This window comes from Selaginella moellendorffii, unplaced genomic scaffold, assembly GCF_000143415.4.
Source record: "Selaginella moellendorffii unplaced genomic scaffold, v1.0 SELMOscaffold_25, whole genome shotgun sequence".
NCBI classification, from domain to species: Eukaryota; Viridiplantae; Streptophyta; class Lycopodiopsida; order Selaginellales; family Selaginellaceae; genus Selaginella; species Selaginella moellendorffii.
Window position 1 is genome coordinate 1,700,338 of NW_003314286.1, and position 14,548 is coordinate 1,714,885.

Consider the following 14,548-nt stretch of genomic DNA (forward strand, 5'->3'; position numbering starts at 1 on the left):
CATCAGGTCTTGCGGGAATTCCAGAAATCTCTTGAGGGCACAGGAGCTCCATCGCCGGATCCTTGCGGAAAACCCACGCGACAGGTTTCTGGCCAATTTGGCGATCGAGATGTTTGGGCGATGCGGCAGCCCGGAGGACGCTCGTCGGGTGTTCGATCGGATTGAGAGCCCCAATACGTTCTCCTGGAACATCATGATCTCGGCATATGCCCACAATGGATACGCCACCGAGGCGGGAGAGTTCTTTGCCCGAATTCCCCGCCCGGACGTGATCTCGTGGACGGCCATGATGAATGCATACGTGGAAGCCGGTGATCTAGCCCGAGCTAGAGTAATATTCGATCAAATCCCTGAGAAGAATCTTGTGTCGTGGAACGCAATAGTCGCAGCATATGCCATAAACGGGCATTTGCAAGATGCTAAGAAACTCTTTGATAAGATGCCCGTGACAACGGTGAAGGCATGCACAGCGATGGTGGAGGCTTACGGATCCAACGGTGAGCTACATAAGGCACTCCACGTGTTCGAATCTGCGCCGGACAAGGACACCATCCTGTGGAACGCAATGATCCAGGCATTCATCCACAACCAGAATATTCCCCAAGCCAGGAGGATCTTCGAATCGATGCCCAGGAGAGATTCCTCATCCTGGAACACGATGCTGGCCGGCTACGCGGGGGCGGGCGATCTGGGGCAGGCCAAGTGGATGTTCGATGCCAATCCGACCAAGACCGTTGTTTCGTGGACGGCCATGATCACGGCGTACGCCTTGTACGGACTCATGGAAGCCGCCGTACGCATGTTCCGCGCGATGCCGTACAAGGACGTGGTCGCCTGGAATGCGATGCTCCAGGCGTTCGCGGACAATGGGGATCTCCAAAGCGCGCAGACGATCTTCCACCAGATCGATCGCCCGGATCCGGCGTCCTGGAGCGCGATGATCGCGGCGTATGCCCAGCACGGGCATCTCGACGACGCGCGGCGTGTCTTCGATTCCATCCCGGCCAGATTGCTGCGCCGCAGCGTCGTGCCGTGGAACGCGATGCTGGCGGCCATCGCGCAGCTCGGCACCGCAGCTGCGGCCGTGGAGTTCTTCTCCCAAATGCCCACCAAGGACGTGGTCTCGCACACGCTCGCCATCGTCGCGCTCGCGCGCAATGGCGATTTAAACGATGCCAGGAGAGTTTTCGATGCGATGGAGAGGCGAGATCTCGTCGCTTGGGCCGCGATGCTCGCGGGCTACGCTGGAAATGGGCGATTGGACGAGGCCGAGGCGCTGTTCCAGAGAATGCCACAGAGCAGCGTTGGATCGTGGAGCGCTGTGATCCAGGCGTGTGCGCAAAACGGGCAAGGGGAGGCGGCGCTGGATTTCTTCCGGAGGATGGAGCAAAGAGGAGTGGAAGCTGACGCGCTGGCGATCATGGGAGTTCTCGCGGCGTGTAGCCATGTTGGATCGGTGGAGGAAGCCTGGTACTATTTCACGTCCATGGAGATTGACAGGGGGATCCTTCCCAAGTTGGAGCACTACCACAGCATGGTTGACGCGCTGGGACGGTCTGGCAGGATGAGAGAGGCCGAGGAACTTATCCACACCATGCCGTTCCTTCCAACTTCTATATCGTGGACGACGCTTCTGGGAGCTTGCAAGATCCACAAAAACGTCGAGCTTGCGGAGCTTGCTGCGGAGAACGCTCGCCGGCTCCAGCCACAGAACATTGCGTCCTACGTGCTGCTCTCGAATTTGATTACTGCATGATACGAGATCGAAACTTTGAAACGGTGCAGAACCACACGAGAACGAACCTGTTTGTGTAGTTTCACTTTGGAGTGGCACAGATCTGGCGGGTGATCGTTCCGTTGAATAATGCACACGCCTGAAAAAAGAAAGCTTTTACTTCTGCCTGGAACAAAGTCTCAACATACCAGCTTCGCACTAAGTCCGATCTTATGAAGGTCCTGGAGCTGAGAGTTTACACGTATACCACCGTGAGTTAGTATGTGACATTTGCTAGCAAGTCTAACCTCCTTGATTGGCGATTTCTCATTTTCCCGTAACTGTAGTATGTAGTCCGCTCTCTTTTCTCCAATACCCTGTGAGGTGCTACTGCTTAGAAAGTGTTACAATTTGTTAAAACTCGAGCACACCTTAAGCGCCAGCAATTCCTCTCTATAAACCGAAAGATCAGCGAGTTAAAGCTCATGCAAGAGCGAGTCAATACAAAAATGAGTACCTCTTTCCTCTGTTTAAGACTTGGATGTATTCCTTCATTAATGTATCCTGTCCAGTTTTTGTATGGTTAGAAAGACCGAGGAAGGGTAAGCGGCAGTTTTATTACCTGGACAAGCTGGCTTCGCATGTTAAGCTTTTCCAATGGTGTCTGGCTCGAGGACGAGTCAGGCAGGCACTGGAAAATGGGACTTAGGTCGAAACTTTTTTCGTGATTGGATGGAAGAGGAGAAAGCGCCTCACGCATGGAAGTTCCTAGACAACGAAGCTTTGCACTGAGCGGAGGAGATTTCGGGCTCCCGAGGTTGAAAGGAGAAGTTGGAGCCACGTTTTCTTTCTCGATTTCTTCTGCATCACAGTGGAGTTTCGGTGGCGAAAGCATTACAATTTTTGTACCTGTAAGTGCTCCAGTCTGAAACGTAGGCAGTTCTTTAAAAACTTGGAATTTCAAGCCCGTGTCTGTCCGGAACCGGCTGCAAAAAATCGAAAGAGTCAAACCATAACCCGGTACAATTCTTCACTGCTGAACCTGACTTCTGATTCCTCTTTGCAAGATTTTTGCAGCGATGACTTTCCCTTCAGACTCGCTGGGGTGGATCTTTGCAATGGGGAGAATAACCTGGCTGGAGATTTTGCGCAGTTCTTACTTCTTTCCTCTCGCCAAGCTTTAAGTTTTACTTCCATGTCAACTTTCTCGTGTGGATTGTCTTCAGCGAACTTATTCACTATCTGTCTTGACTTTGCGGCAAGATTTAAGGTATGTATAGCTTCTTGATACGAGCCCGGGTTCTACTGAATATAAGGTTTAGTACGAAAGCATTTTGTAAAATTGCCAGCAAAACTTACCAGGCATGCAATCATAATGGCACAGCTTGTTCCTCCCAGAGAGTCTTGCAAGATTCGTGTCAGCTTGCTGTCCCTGTATGGTATCCTAGTTTCTTTCGAGTTCAGCGCACAAATCACGTTTGAAAGAGCAAACAATGATTGATTGATACGACTGCTTTCGGCCAAACGGACACCTTCATTTCCAGACCGACGATTGTCCTCGTTTCCTGAGACATAAGGCAAATGCATTGAAAAACTTAAAACATAGAGATCGTTAGAAGCGATGCCGTACCTGCAAGATCAATAAGGTTGAGCTTCCCGACTGCCATCTTCTCGATGTTATCCAGGTTTCCAGTTGTTACTGACACAGTCAATATGGCATGACTTCGACTAGAAACGTCATTTAGTTCAGTCTGGCCCGTCTTACGGCCGGAACAGCCTTTTAAATACACCGCTTGAAACTCCTCGATATCTTTAACAAGAACCTGTTTGAGAATTGAAGCTTTGAACAAACGACGAAAGGGACAAGGAACTATGCCTTACCTGGGATAAACCGCGAAGCTGAATATGTCCGTGGATATCATCCATCACAGAAACTTCCATTCGTTTTGGTTCCAAAAGGTCATAGCAGCGATCCATATATATCTCACAGTATGATACATTTACGGTGGCCTCCACCGCATTTGCTATGGAGAGGATTGCTGCCATAGTTAAGGGAATGAGCCCATCTTTTCCCACTCCCTGGAGAGGAAAAAAAAGAAGAAGAAAAACTTGATTCATTCACAAGGAAGAAACAAGAGAAACCTCACCTGCATTGTGTGGGTTTTGCCACTGCCAGTAGCTCCATACACAAAAACCGTAGCGTTGCAACCACGGAAAAGTATCGGAACGATTGGTTCCATCTCCATCTTAAATATGTAGCTGATATGGTCCTCGGCTCCATAGCAAAAGTCGAGCTTGTAAGTCTCTCTCCTACTGTTAGACAAAGAGCACACAAAGTTGCCAAGAAAATGGAAGTTTATCCTCTTTCCTTACCCAGTGATCTCGTTCTTTATGTGAAGACTACTCGATTCCGTGTCATTGTCCCTGCTAATGCCAAGACAGGAATTCTCGCCTTCTTCCGCGGACAGGAACGGCCGGATCCGGCAAATCACGCGAATCCTCGAGCTGGGCGCGTTCCTGGCGACCCTCGCAGGAGTCCCCACTAGGGATTTGCCGGGCGTCCGGACCCTAGGGCTCAACATCCTGGAAGATCTTTGAAACAAGAGGAGAGATCCAGCGCTAGAAATCGCTTACCAGCTTGAGTAATTGAAAGAGTAGCGATCGAGCGCCTCTTGGTCAGCGTCCTCGCCGATCTCTGCTCACTCACAGCGATTTGAATTCCAAGGCGCCATCGCAACGAGGGCCGTTGGATGGAAACCGGCATATTCCAGCGATCGAGAGCCGCGACTAATTATAAGATTAGCATAAAAGTAACCCTTTCCTACGGTATAAAAGCGAGAGGGGGTTGCCATTGGCTAGGCTATCGGCTATTCGGCAATAGGTTTTTGAGAGGAGAGAAAGAAGAGAGAAGAGAAGGGAAGAGATCAAGAGAGATGGCACGCACTGAGGGATGTGGCTGCGCTACTCCATGCCCTTGCGGCGACGCTTGCAAGTAATCTCTCTCGCCCCCTCTCCCTTTTGCCCAAGCTTTAGACACTAATCGCTGCGTGTGCTTTCATCTATAGGTGTGGGATGGACAAGGAGAAATCGTCCGCTCCAGGCGCTGAGACCTCATCGTAAGTTTGGATCGTGCTCGAATTCGCGGCCCTTTTCAACCTTTTGATTGATGGCTTTGGCTTTGCGCAGATCGTTTTGCAGCTGCGGCGAGAAGTGCAGCTGCGACCCTTGCTCGTGCTCCAAGGTGAGCGCCTCGGGCGACGGCTTCTGCAAGTGTGGCAGCGAGTGCAAGTGTGACAAGTGCTCCTGCGCCAAGTCGGTGGTGGCGAGGGCGTGAACCAAGTGTCCTGAGCGTACTCCATGTAAGAGGAAACATGTGTTCCCTGTTGTCTAGAGGACAGTTTATAAAAGCTTGTACTTTCTAGCTTCTTATGAATCAAACAAAAGTTCCATCGTTTTCCTTATCACTTTTCCTTAAGTACATTACATGTTTTAAGCCCACATCAAACTCATCATAAAATTAAAAGATCAAACATGCATATCACACAGCCAAAACATTTCACTCTCATAGTCAACGGTCAAACCCAAAATGTCAACGGTCAGTTCTAATATTAGGGCTCTTAAAATCTAGGATCCCTAAAACGCGCGGGTTTCTTGAATCTAGGGCTGGTGTATGGAAGAGAGGCATGGCGCACGGCCGCAGCACCAGGTGAGTAGTAGCTCCGGGGGATCCTACGCGCATCCGCCGGAATGCCGCATCATCGACCTCCCCCCGGTGGTAATCCTCGAGATTTTCCGGCATTTGGACCCGCGGGAGCTGTCCGTGGTGGCGTGCGTGTGCCCGCTCTTCCGCATCCTCGCCTCGGACAGCCACGGCTGGAAGGAGTACTACTGCGAGCGATGGGGGCTGCCCGGCGCCGTCGCCCCGGCGCACGAATGGAAGCAGCTCTATGTCGCCAGGGAGACGCGCTGCAAGGCGCTGCTGGGGCGGTTCAAGCTGGATCTTCTGTGCGGCCACACCGAGACCGTGAGGGCGGTGAGGTTGGTCCCGGCCAGGAACTTGGTGGTGTCTGCCGGATACGACTCCTCGGTGAGGATCTGGGATGTGGGCGATGGCCTCCCGGCGGCGTGGTCGCAGCCGCTGGGCGAGACCATTCGGGCTGTGGCGGTGGACGGTGAGCTCCTGGCTGTTGGTGGGAGCTCCGTGGTGAGAGTCTGGCACGCCAGCCCGGGTTGCTCCCACCTGTTTGATCTGGCGAGGAACTCGAGCGGGCGGTTCCTGCGGGGACACTCGGGTCCCGTGACGTGCCTGGGCTTAGACGCTAGAGCTCTATACAGTGGTTCCTGGGACATGACCGTGAAGATCTGGAAGAGGCACCGGCTGGAGAAGTTCTCGCAGAGCTTGCACCACTCGGACTGGGTCTGGGGGCTGGTTGCTCGCGGGGAGTGTGTGCTGAGCACCTCCGGCAGTGATGCTTACTCCTGGGACGTGGAAACCGGGGCTTTGCTGAGGTTCCGGCCTTGCGTCCATCGAGGCAATGCTCTTGCCGTGGAAGGCAGCCGGACTGGAAGCTTTCTCATCACTGGCGGAGAGGATGGGGCTGTGCGGGTGTTCGACAACAGGATTCCACCGTCGGTGACTCTGGCAGGAGAATGCAGCGAGAATGACGCGGTGGCGGCATGGCTTCCCCACTCGGCCGCGGTGAATTCTCTAGCTTTTGACGATCCTTCGCTCGTCTCGGCCTCGGCGGATGGCTCCATAGCTCTCATGGACCTGAGGCACGTCATGAGGAAAGGAAGCATCAAGTCGAGAGCGGCGGCCACGGTGAAGCGCCCCTACACTTGCGTGGTGAAAGGAGACACGGTGCAAAGGATGCTGTCCAGCGGTGGCTCTTGCGCTTACTCGGTGGACATTGGCTCGGACAGGATTGTGAGTGCCGGGGAGGGGACGGCGATCAAGGTCTGGGACTTCTCCCAGGCTCTCGAGTTTGAGAAGAAAACACAGGCGCTTCGAAGCGTCCGGAGAGAGCAGAGAGCTCAGCGGAAGCTCGCGATTAAGAACAGGAGAAAGGAATGACTAGTAGGTGGTGCCAGGAACTTTGGTTCAGCGATAAAGGGGATCGACTACACAAAGTTGGTAACGCTCGAGATCGATCTCAACTCACGGACATTATTTCAAAACAAAATGGTCTTGAAGATCATGCTTCTGGAGATCAGTCTCCATTAAAAAAACAAATTTTCTCAATTCTTACCGAAGATGTAACTCGAAGATCATGCCTCTGGGAATAAGGCTTCCAACAAAAAACCAAAATTTTCAATATCTTAGAAGTATCAAAGCGAAAGAACACCTTGTACGTGAGTCAATCACGAAGAACCCCGGAAAGAAGGTTGCGAACCTGTCGCATTGTTGGCCTGTTTCCCGGATTGCTATCTACGCAGCGCAGCGCCGTGACAAGCACAGTGGTGGCCTCCTCCGCGTTGAAAATTCCCTTGAGCCTTGGATCCACGACACCCAAGAGCTTCCCGGCCGCGTACTCCTCCTCCACCCATGGCAGCAGCAGCCATGCTTTGTGATCCTTCTCCTCCTTGGAGCTCCCAATCACGCGCCTCCCAGTCACAACCTCGAGCGCCACCACGCCATAGCTGTAGACATCCGACGCGGGCGTGAACTTGTACGTGACCCCGACCTCGGGCGCGATGTATCCCAGCGTCCCCGCGAGCGTGGTGACGCGTGCGCTCACGTCATGGCTGGCTGTGCGCGCGAGGCCAAAGTCGCCCAGCCTCGCGCGAAACTCGTCGTCCAGCATCACGTTGCTGCATTTCACGTCGCGGTGGATGATCTGCTGCTCCCAGTCCTCGTGGAGGTAGATGAGCGCGGCGGCGAGGCCCGAGAGGATCCGGAGCCGCGCGTCCCAGAGGAGGAGCAGCGCGTCACATTTGTGGAAGAGCGCCGACTCGACACTCCCCTGGGGCATGTAGTCGTAGACGAGGACGAGCTCGCGGTGGTCGCGCGCGCAGTGCCAGCCGCGGAGAGGGACAAGGTTGCGGTGGCTGAGCTTGCTGATGATCTGGAGCTCCGCCAGGAACTCGCGCTCGCCCTGGTGCGAGTCCCGCGCCATCTTCTTGATGGCCACCGGGGAGTTCTCGCCGGGGAGGATGCCACGGTAGACGCTGCCAAAGCCGCCTGTGCCCAGGAGGTTGTGCTCGCTAAACTCTTGGGTGGCGGCGGCGAGCTGCGCGTAGGGGATCTCGTGTGGCAGCGGCACAAGGTCCTTGGACGAGCTCTTCTTCTTCTTCTTCTCGGATGGGAAGCCAAGTTTGCTCCAGGGATTTTTGACAAGCCAGCTGACGACCGCGAGGAGCAGCAACGCGGCGAGGAGCGCCAGGAGTGATGCAGTGACGATGAAGTAAACCTTGAATCGATCTTTCTTCTTTCCACCATCGACCACTGTCACTGGTGATGGAGGAGGAATCCTCTCCAATCTGCTCGAGAAGTTCCAGGACAGGATTCGGTGGAAGTCGAGGTTGGCGGTGCCAGAGCCGGCAGAGAAGCCCACGTACGAGACATCGCTGACATAGGCGCACAAATTCAGGCTGTGCTCCAGCACCGGGTCGCCCAAGTTCCGGAACGATGGGTCGGAGGAGACGAACACTCGCAGCCCCTGCACGGCGGCATCGTAGTCGATCCTCGCCGCGACGGTACCGATGCCAAGAGAGATCCCCCGCGGATTGAGGGAGCTCGAGTTCACGGACAGGATCCCGTTGATGTCGAGGCCGACGTGGTTGCCATCGATGTCCTGGAACTCGGGATAGTCTGGTGGAAAGTTCCTGAAAGTGTCGAATTCCACCGCGACGATGCGGTTGCTCGCGCGGCCATTCGCGGCGGGATCGAACAAGCCCAGCCAGCGGCCATAGCCCTCAGCGGAGGTGGCGGTGAGGTTAGGGGCGATAGTGAACGCCAGGCCATCGGCATTGACCTGTGTGGAGTCGTTCTTGGTGATGGCGAAGACGAACTCGGTGGAGAAGGAGGCGGCGGCGCTGGCGGATGCGTTGCAAAGCTGGATCTCCTGCTGCTTCATGATCCTGCCATAGCTCGACAGGCGATTGCCGGTGAGCCGGAGCTCGTCATTGTTGATGGTCGCGTCACCAGTGGCCACAAAATCGTTGCGTGCCAGGCCCGAGAAGCTGCTGTATGTGAAACTTACATGATCATCAAGCGCTGCTATTGCGTCTAGTGCCACGATCGAAAACACGATCGCCAGAGCTTTGGCCATGGGACCAACCAGCGCTAGAAGAGCTAGACCGATCAACCCTGCAGCTTTTAACCAGTGAGCCACGGCTTGTCCAAGTCCATTTTCCATCTTCTATTATCTTGATAGGATAGTTTCCAACGCGGAGGAGGCTGCCACAGCACGGCGCTGTGATGGTTTGATAGCACTGGGTCCCAGGATCCTCCAGACCGCGTACTCCGCCGCCAACAGCCACGCAGATGTGGACTTCAAGTATGTTTGGGTAAAGGCTGAAACATTCATTGTTTCAGGAGCTGGAAAATCTTCTAAACTAAGGCTAACCTTCTAATTATATTGGGTACTTTAACAATTTGCTATGACTACCCAACACTATCAAGAAATCCGTCAGCGGCGACGATCGAGTACGACGCTTGGATCCCGCTGCCACATGAAATCCCATACGGGCAAGACTCGAGCCTTTTTGAGTTAGTGAGCAATCTGTTAGTAACACTTTCGGTGGACGATGTTTGGCCCATACTCATCGTAGTCTCCCTTGGTGAGATGCTGGTTTTGAGGGAACACCACCTTGGCGAGGATGGCGCCGCCAATCCATGCCGAGTATTGCAGCGTCCGCTCTGGCATGTACTCCGGAGGCTGCGAAAGCGGAAGAGAATGAGAAAGACGAAAGCCAGAAAAGTTTCACTGCTTTTTTGCCTTCACTACGGAGGGCCGCAAGGAGGGAGTTCCGTGAAGAGACACCTCCTTCTGAAAGCGAGCTTCAAAACCTGGGAAGTGCTTAGAAGGTGAGCTAGAAAAGAACAAAGATCAAATCTTGCCTTTCATCGTTGAAGTGCCTCCACACAGCACAATGTTCTCGATCAGAGGCTTCTGGCATTCGGCAGGAGAGCAGAGCGAAAGGCTTCTCACAAGCTGCTCCGTGATCCCGTATTCCTGGATTTCCACAAGTGATGGCTGATAGAGCACCTCACCAAGTGTGTATCTTTCACTTCCAACAGACCTGTCTCCACAAACACGAGCTATGAAAACATACACAGCAGCAAAAGCTTACGCGACCGTCAGGTAGCGTGTGTTCTATGACAGATCCCTCAGCCACCTTCTTCTCGTAATCCACAGAATCGTCCAGACTCACTGCTACTGCTTCTTTGATCTGCTCCAGCGCAAAACCATCCAGCTTCGTGTGAGGATTGGACTTGGCCAGCTTAGTCCCGAGGAGCTCTGTCAAGTCCTGTCCAGCGTACTCGAACCGCTTGACGGCGTTGTGCTGGATTCCACCCTCCCACACGGGCGCAATATCTGCAGCGAAAACAAGTCTTGTGCACCATTCGTTACATTGTTACACAACGTTACCAGAGCCACTGTGAATGAGTACCTATTTTCCCATGTCCGACGTCCACTGCACAGCCAGAGATGCGTCCCACAGCATACACGGACAGCACTGGTTGCTCCACGGCATAGAAGCCATTCACATTGAAAGTTTCAAACATAAGTTGGACGGTCTTCTCCCTTGCAATCTGTCACAGAAAATCAAGCATGAGTTTCAAACAGTTCGCAGATGCCATGACGATGACAAGGAGTCACTGCTCACACGAAAGGCAAGCCTCTTTCTTTTGTCCTTTCTTTGTTCCCTCGTTCTTCTTTCTTTCATTTTGTATGACTGACTTCTTTGTGTTCACTCGTAGCTAGGGAGACATGGTTTTCGGTATCCTTGTTCTTCTATCTTTTTGTCTTTGTATCAAGTCATAGACATGGTTTTCGCTTTTTTTTTTTTTGGAAGTCGGCAATTAAAATTTGGCCCTCGTTTCCAACCTCCCAGCCCAGGCCTGTGTAGAAAACATACCTCCACAGGTCTTCCATGGCTTCCCAGTCATGGATAGCTCCTCTCTCGATGGGATTCACGGCATTCTCCTTCCAATCGTCTCCATTCAAGTCGATCTTGTCGATGTCGCCCTCGTCCGCCTTGGTCATTGCCGTTTGCATCACCTACAGGCGGAGCGCAAGCATCTAAACCCAATGTCGATGGATTCCTAGAGTGATTACCAGCTGAGGATCTTGCTCGGGGATCGCGAAGCCGGCCTTGAGCAGCCTGGAGCCGGCGTCGATCACTATCGCCTCTGCTGCCATAGCGGACAAGAACCCTAAAATCTCTCGGTTTGCTTTATATCTCGCGTTCGATTCTCCTGGCTAACAAAAAGCTAACGAAACTTCGTCGTTAGGCGGCCATAACTAGAACTTTGATGGTTCCCTGGCTATTGGCGGCTAACAAAGTTGGACTGTCGCTCTTCCAACACACGGCGCTGATGAAATGCAATGAGTCGTCTAAGCTTCCAAATCGGTGTCGAGTTGCTGGTCTAGAAATCGCCTGAAAAAAAAAGAGAAAAGTATAAGAAACACTTCCGAAGATGAGAAGAAAAATTCGCATTTTTACCTTGTGATACACGAACACTTCGTTGGTTTCACTTCCACAGGTTACGTAGTCACTGTTACCGCTCAAACCAACGAAGTTCCTCTCGTTTATATGCCCAGTTAGCGTTCTAATCTGCATAGAAGCTAGAAGTTTAAAACAAGAGCTTCAAAACAAGAGCGAGCTTACCGGAGTGTTAGTTCTGACATTCCAGATCCGCAAGGTGCTATCAGTCGATGCGGACACGAGCTCCTCCGGCGTGATGAACTTCACGTACGAGACGGTCTTTTGGTGGCCGCTAAAGGTGTGGACTGGCGAAGCAGGAGAGCGCAAATCGTAGTAATGTATGCGGTGATCGGCCGATCCAACCTGCAAATGCTTGGAAATGAATAAAACACCACTGTACCAAACCGATAACTCACAAGAGATAGAAAAAGAGTACCGCTACAAAATTGCTGGAGCTGGGATTGAACTTGACGCAGCAGATGTTGGCTTTCATGTCGATTCCCATGACGCTGCTCTCCTGTCGAGTAGACCACACTTTGAGCTGCAAGTTTTTCTCAAAGTTAGATGGAAACAAAGAATTTTCAAAAAGATACGTTCTAACCTTGCCATCGTCACTGCCAGAAACAAGTAAATTGGGATCGGTTCTAGCAAAATCGACACTCCACGCTCGCTTGGCATGCTCTTCGTACTCCATGATACTCTGAAATCAAGATAGGAACGGAAGCTCTCGCCCGTCTCACTAGGATCTTGTGATTGCTTTCGCTTTTGCAAATAACAATCTTGCAGGTCTTCAAAATGTGCACCACACACAGAGGAAGTTGGCCGACTGTTACAATCAAGAAATCCAAGGAGCATACCTGAGAAAGCACTCGCCTCTTTTTCGAAAGAACCTCACTTTCTCTCACTCCAGACGTTCCCTCGTCATCAGTTTGCGCTCGCTTAAGACGAGCTTTTTCTCCATCCGGGGAGCTCCCTTCCGCTTCGGACGCCTTGACACGACAGCGAGAGCTAGGAAGCTTTTGGTGAACAGGCGACGCATGACGTTCTTTGGATTTCTTCAAACTAGTCGCCTGCTTTTCAACAGCAGCAATGTCTTCCTTGAGCCATTGCAGGTCTGTTTGTATCTGAACGAAGAAAACGTCGTGAGTAAGATCACAGGTCCGGAGTTCTCACCTCGTTTAACTCTTGCTGCTTCTGTTGCCTCGACCGCTGCAAGAAATCATGCAAGACCTCCAAATTTGTTTCAGTCAACAAACTCAAAAGTGTATCGATGTCTTTCATCGAGATGTCTGCTCCCTGAGAATCACAAACAAAACATCAGCACTATAACTAAAAACCAAACTTTTCGACAAAAAAGACCTGTTTGAGAGCAAGCCGCAGGTGCTCTCCCGGTGACGTAGAGCTGGCAACTTGGCACACACTCGCCTTCCTCAAATCTCCAACAGAGGAAACCATGGAACATCAAACTTCCGAGCAAGATGGCAAAACAAATCGAAGGTACCTTGTTGAGAAGGAAATTCGGGTAGAGCTGGCCGCTGGTCAAGTAAGCTCCACAGCAGGGACAGTTGCTCTTGATGTTTAGATGCGTCATGATGCACAGCTGTGGCCGCAGCTCGTCAAAAACGCGTCTTTGATCGTCTGGATGCATATCGGGCACAGGAAATCCCTGTCGAGCTCGAGATTGTAGCTGGAGGCCTCGGTTCTCGTCCCACACACGGATGGAACTTGGGCAGCGTCAGAGGAGCGAGCTTGCATCTCCGTGAGCCTCTATCATTCTCTCGCCTTAATAGGACGAACTTACAAGACCCCGCGCTTCTTCTTTTCTGCCTTCTTCGTCTTCTCGCCCGTCCCGCTCTAGGGATTATTGTTGTGTGAGAGAGCGAGGAATGTCGGGCATATTCTAAGGGTGATTACGTGGCCGGCCGTGATTGGAGGACATCTCAGGTCGGTAAGAAGCCACGATAAGGGCCATCCCGCCGTCCAGGCCCACGTGGTGTCTACCAGCTTCAACTTCGTCAAACCAACCAAGAGTCAAGTCAATGCGTAGAGATGATGGTGTGAAATGTGCTCCGGAATATGCTCTCTAGCTTTTGACGATCGTCTCGGCCTCGGCGGATGGCTCCATAGCTCTCATGGACCTGAGGCACGTCATGAGGAAAGGAAGCATCAAGTCGAGAGCAGCGGCCACGGTGAAGCGCCCCTACAAAATGAAAGGAGACACTGCGCAAAGGATGCTGTCCAGCGGTGGCTCTTGCGCTTACTCAGTGGACTTGGCTCGGACAGGATTGTGAGTGCCGGGGAGGGGACGGCGATCAAGGTCTGGGACTTCTCCCAGGCTCTCGAGTTTGAGAAGAAAACACAGGCGCTTCGAAGCGTCCGGAGAGAGCAGAGAGCTCAGCGGAAGCTCGCGATTAAGAACAGGAGAAAGGAATGACTGCCAGGAACTTCGGTTCAGGGATAAAGGGGATCGACTACACAAAGTTGGTAACGCTCGATATCGATCTCAACTCACCGACATTATTTCAAAACAAAATGGTCTTGAAGATCATGCTTCTGGAGATTAGTCTCCAGTAAAAAACCTCAATTATTTCCAAATATCTAACACGAAGATCATGCCAAAAAACCAAAGTTTTCAATATCTTAAAAGTATCAAAGAAAGATCAATCACGAAGAACCACGGAAAGAAGGTTGCGAACCTGTCGCATCGTTGGCCTGTTTCCCGGATTGCTATCTATGCATCGCAGCGCCGTGACAAGCACTCTGGTGGCCTCCTCCGCGTTGAAAACTCCCTACAGCCTTGGATCCACGACACCCAAGAGCTTCCCGGCCGCGTACTGCTCCTCCACCCATGGCACCAGCAGCCATGCGTTGTGATCCTTCTCCTTGGAGCTCCCAATCACCCGCCTCCCAGTCACAACCTCGAGCGTCACCACGCCATAGCTGTAGACATCCGACGCGGGCGTGAACTTGTATGTGACCCCGACCTCGGGCGCGATGTATCCCAGCGTCCCCGCGAGCGTGGTGGTGCGTGAGCTCACGTCATGGCTGGCTGTGCGCGCGAGGCCAACGTCGCCCAGCCTCGCGCGAAACTCTTCGTCCAGCATCACGTTGCTGCATTTCACGTCGCGGTGGATGACCTGCTGCTCCCAGTCCTCGTGGAGGTAGATGAGTGCGGCGGCG

The 14,548-nt window shown here is 52.6% G+C and overlaps 6 protein-coding genes and 1 pseudogene across 8 annotated transcripts in view; 3 read left to right on the forward strand and 4 right to left on the reverse strand.

Annotated features, from left to right (window-relative positions):
- The first annotated feature begins 109 nt into the window (after positions 1–109).
- LOC9637662 (pentatricopeptide repeat-containing protein At4g02750) lies at positions 110–1,756 on the forward strand. The gene has a single exon (XM_024679483.1). It carries the CDS (start codon positions 110–112, stop codon positions 1,754–1,756), a length of 1,647 nt encoding a protein of 548 aa, XP_024535251.1.
- Positions 1,634–4,468, reverse strand: LOC9636902 (kinesin-like protein KIN-10C). Of its 3 annotated transcripts, none has more exons than XM_024679501.1 (15): positions 4,349–4,468; positions 4,088–4,297; positions 3,862–4,027; positions 3,596–3,793; positions 3,345–3,537; positions 3,074–3,279; positions 2,757–3,016; positions 2,624–2,700; positions 2,337–2,572; positions 2,232–2,278; positions 2,146–2,167; positions 2,023–2,091; positions 1,924–1,962; positions 1,804–1,874; positions 1,634–1,748 (listed from the first exon to the last, which is right to left on the reverse strand). In XM_024679501.1, exons 2-14 carry the CDS (start codon positions 4,294–4,296, stop codon positions 1,818–1,820), a joined length of 1,779 nt encoding a protein of 592 aa, XP_024535269.1. In that variant the 5' UTR covers position 4,297; positions 4,349–4,468; the 3' UTR covers positions 1,634–1,748; positions 1,804–1,817. The 3 variants fall into 3 exon arrangements, with proteins under 3 accessions (XP_024535269.1, XP_024535267.1, XP_024535268.1); XM_024679499.1 differs by having other exon boundaries at positions 2,337–2,575; XM_024679500.1 differs by lacking the exon at positions 4,349–4,468 and having other exon boundaries at positions 2,337–2,575; positions 4,088–4,331.
- Positions 4,469–4,575: 107 nt separating this feature from the next.
- Positions 4,576–5,175, forward strand: LOC9637663 (metallothionein-like protein 4B). The gene is made up of 3 exons (XM_002974624.2): positions 4,576–4,706; positions 4,780–4,830; positions 4,901–5,175. The coding sequence occupies exons 1-3, from the start codon at positions 4,648–4,650 to the stop codon at positions 5,046–5,048; spliced, it is 258 nt and encodes an 85-aa protein (XP_002974670.1). The 5' UTR covers positions 4,576–4,647; the 3' UTR covers positions 5,049–5,175.
- A 186-nt stretch (positions 5,176–5,361) lies between these two features.
- LOC9636903 (F-box/WD-40 repeat-containing protein At5g21040) lies at positions 5,362–6,957 on the forward strand. The gene has a single exon (XM_002974625.2). The coding sequence runs from the start codon at positions 5,385–5,387 to the stop codon at positions 6,786–6,788; it is 1,404 nt and encodes a 467-aa protein (XP_002974671.1). The 5' UTR covers positions 5,362–5,384; the 3' UTR covers positions 6,789–6,957.
- A 46-nt stretch (positions 6,958–7,003) lies between these two features.
- LOC9636904 (L-type lectin-domain containing receptor kinase VIII.1) lies at positions 7,004–9,086 on the reverse strand. Its single transcript, XM_002974822.2, has one exon. It carries the CDS (start codon positions 9,070–9,072, stop codon positions 7,072–7,074), a length of 2,001 nt encoding a protein of 666 aa, XP_002974868.2. The 5' UTR covers positions 9,073–9,086; the 3' UTR covers positions 7,004–7,071.
- Positions 9,087–9,417: 331 nt separating this feature from the next.
- On the reverse strand, positions 9,418–12,000 carry LOC9637664 (annotated as a pseudogene).
- A 1,983-nt stretch (positions 12,001–13,983) lies between these two features.
- LOC9637665 (L-type lectin-domain containing receptor kinase IV.1) overlaps positions 13,984–14,548 on the reverse strand; it is a 2,045-nt gene continuing 1,480 nt past the window's right edge. Inside the window, exon 3 of the mRNA XM_002974824.2 lies at positions 13,984–14,546. Within this exon, the coding sequence (XP_002974870.2) occupies positions 14,158–14,546 (389 nt within the window). The 3' untranslated portion in view covers positions 13,984–14,157. The remainder of the gene's footprint in view (positions 14,547–14,548) is intronic.

Excerpts from the sequence above, each read along its gene's own strand:
- LOC9636904 (XM_002974822.2), bottom strand. The coding sequence starts at position 9,072 with ATGGAAAATGGACTTGGACAAGCCGTGGCTCACTGGTTAAAAGCTGCA.
- LOC9637662 (XM_024679483.1), top strand. The coding sequence starts at position 110 with ATGTTTGGGCGATGCGGCAGCCCGGAGGACGCTCGTCGGGTGTTCGAT.
- LOC9636903 (XM_002974625.2), top strand. The coding sequence starts at position 5,385 with ATGGAAGAGAGGCATGGCGCACGGCCGCAGCACCAGGTGAGTAGTAGC.
- LOC9637663 (XM_002974624.2), top strand. The coding sequence starts at position 4,648 with ATGGCACGCACTGAGGGATGTGGCTGCGCTACTCCATGCCCTTGCGGC. Across the intron at positions 4,707-4,779 it reads CCTTGCGGCGACGCTTGCAA|GTGTGGGATGGACAAGGAGA; the intron begins GTAATCTCTCTC and ends TTTCATCTATAG. Across the intron at positions 4,831-4,900 it reads CCAGGCGCTGAGACCTCATC|ATCGTTTTGCAGCTGCGGCG; the intron begins GTAAGTTTGGAT and ends GGCTTTGCGCAG.
- LOC9636902 (XM_024679499.1), bottom strand. The coding sequence starts at position 4,296 with ATGTTGAGCCCTAGGGTCCGGACGCCCGGCAAATCCCTAGTGGGGACT. Across the intron at positions 3,794-3,861 it reads GCAAAACCCACACAATGCAG|GGAGTGGGAAAAGATGGGCT; the intron begins GTGAGGTTTCTC and ends TTTCCTCTCCAG. Across the intron at positions 2,701-2,756 it reads AAAGAGGAATCAGAAGTCAG|CCGGTTCCGGACAGACACGG; the intron begins GTTCAGCAGTGA and ends GATTTTTTGCAG.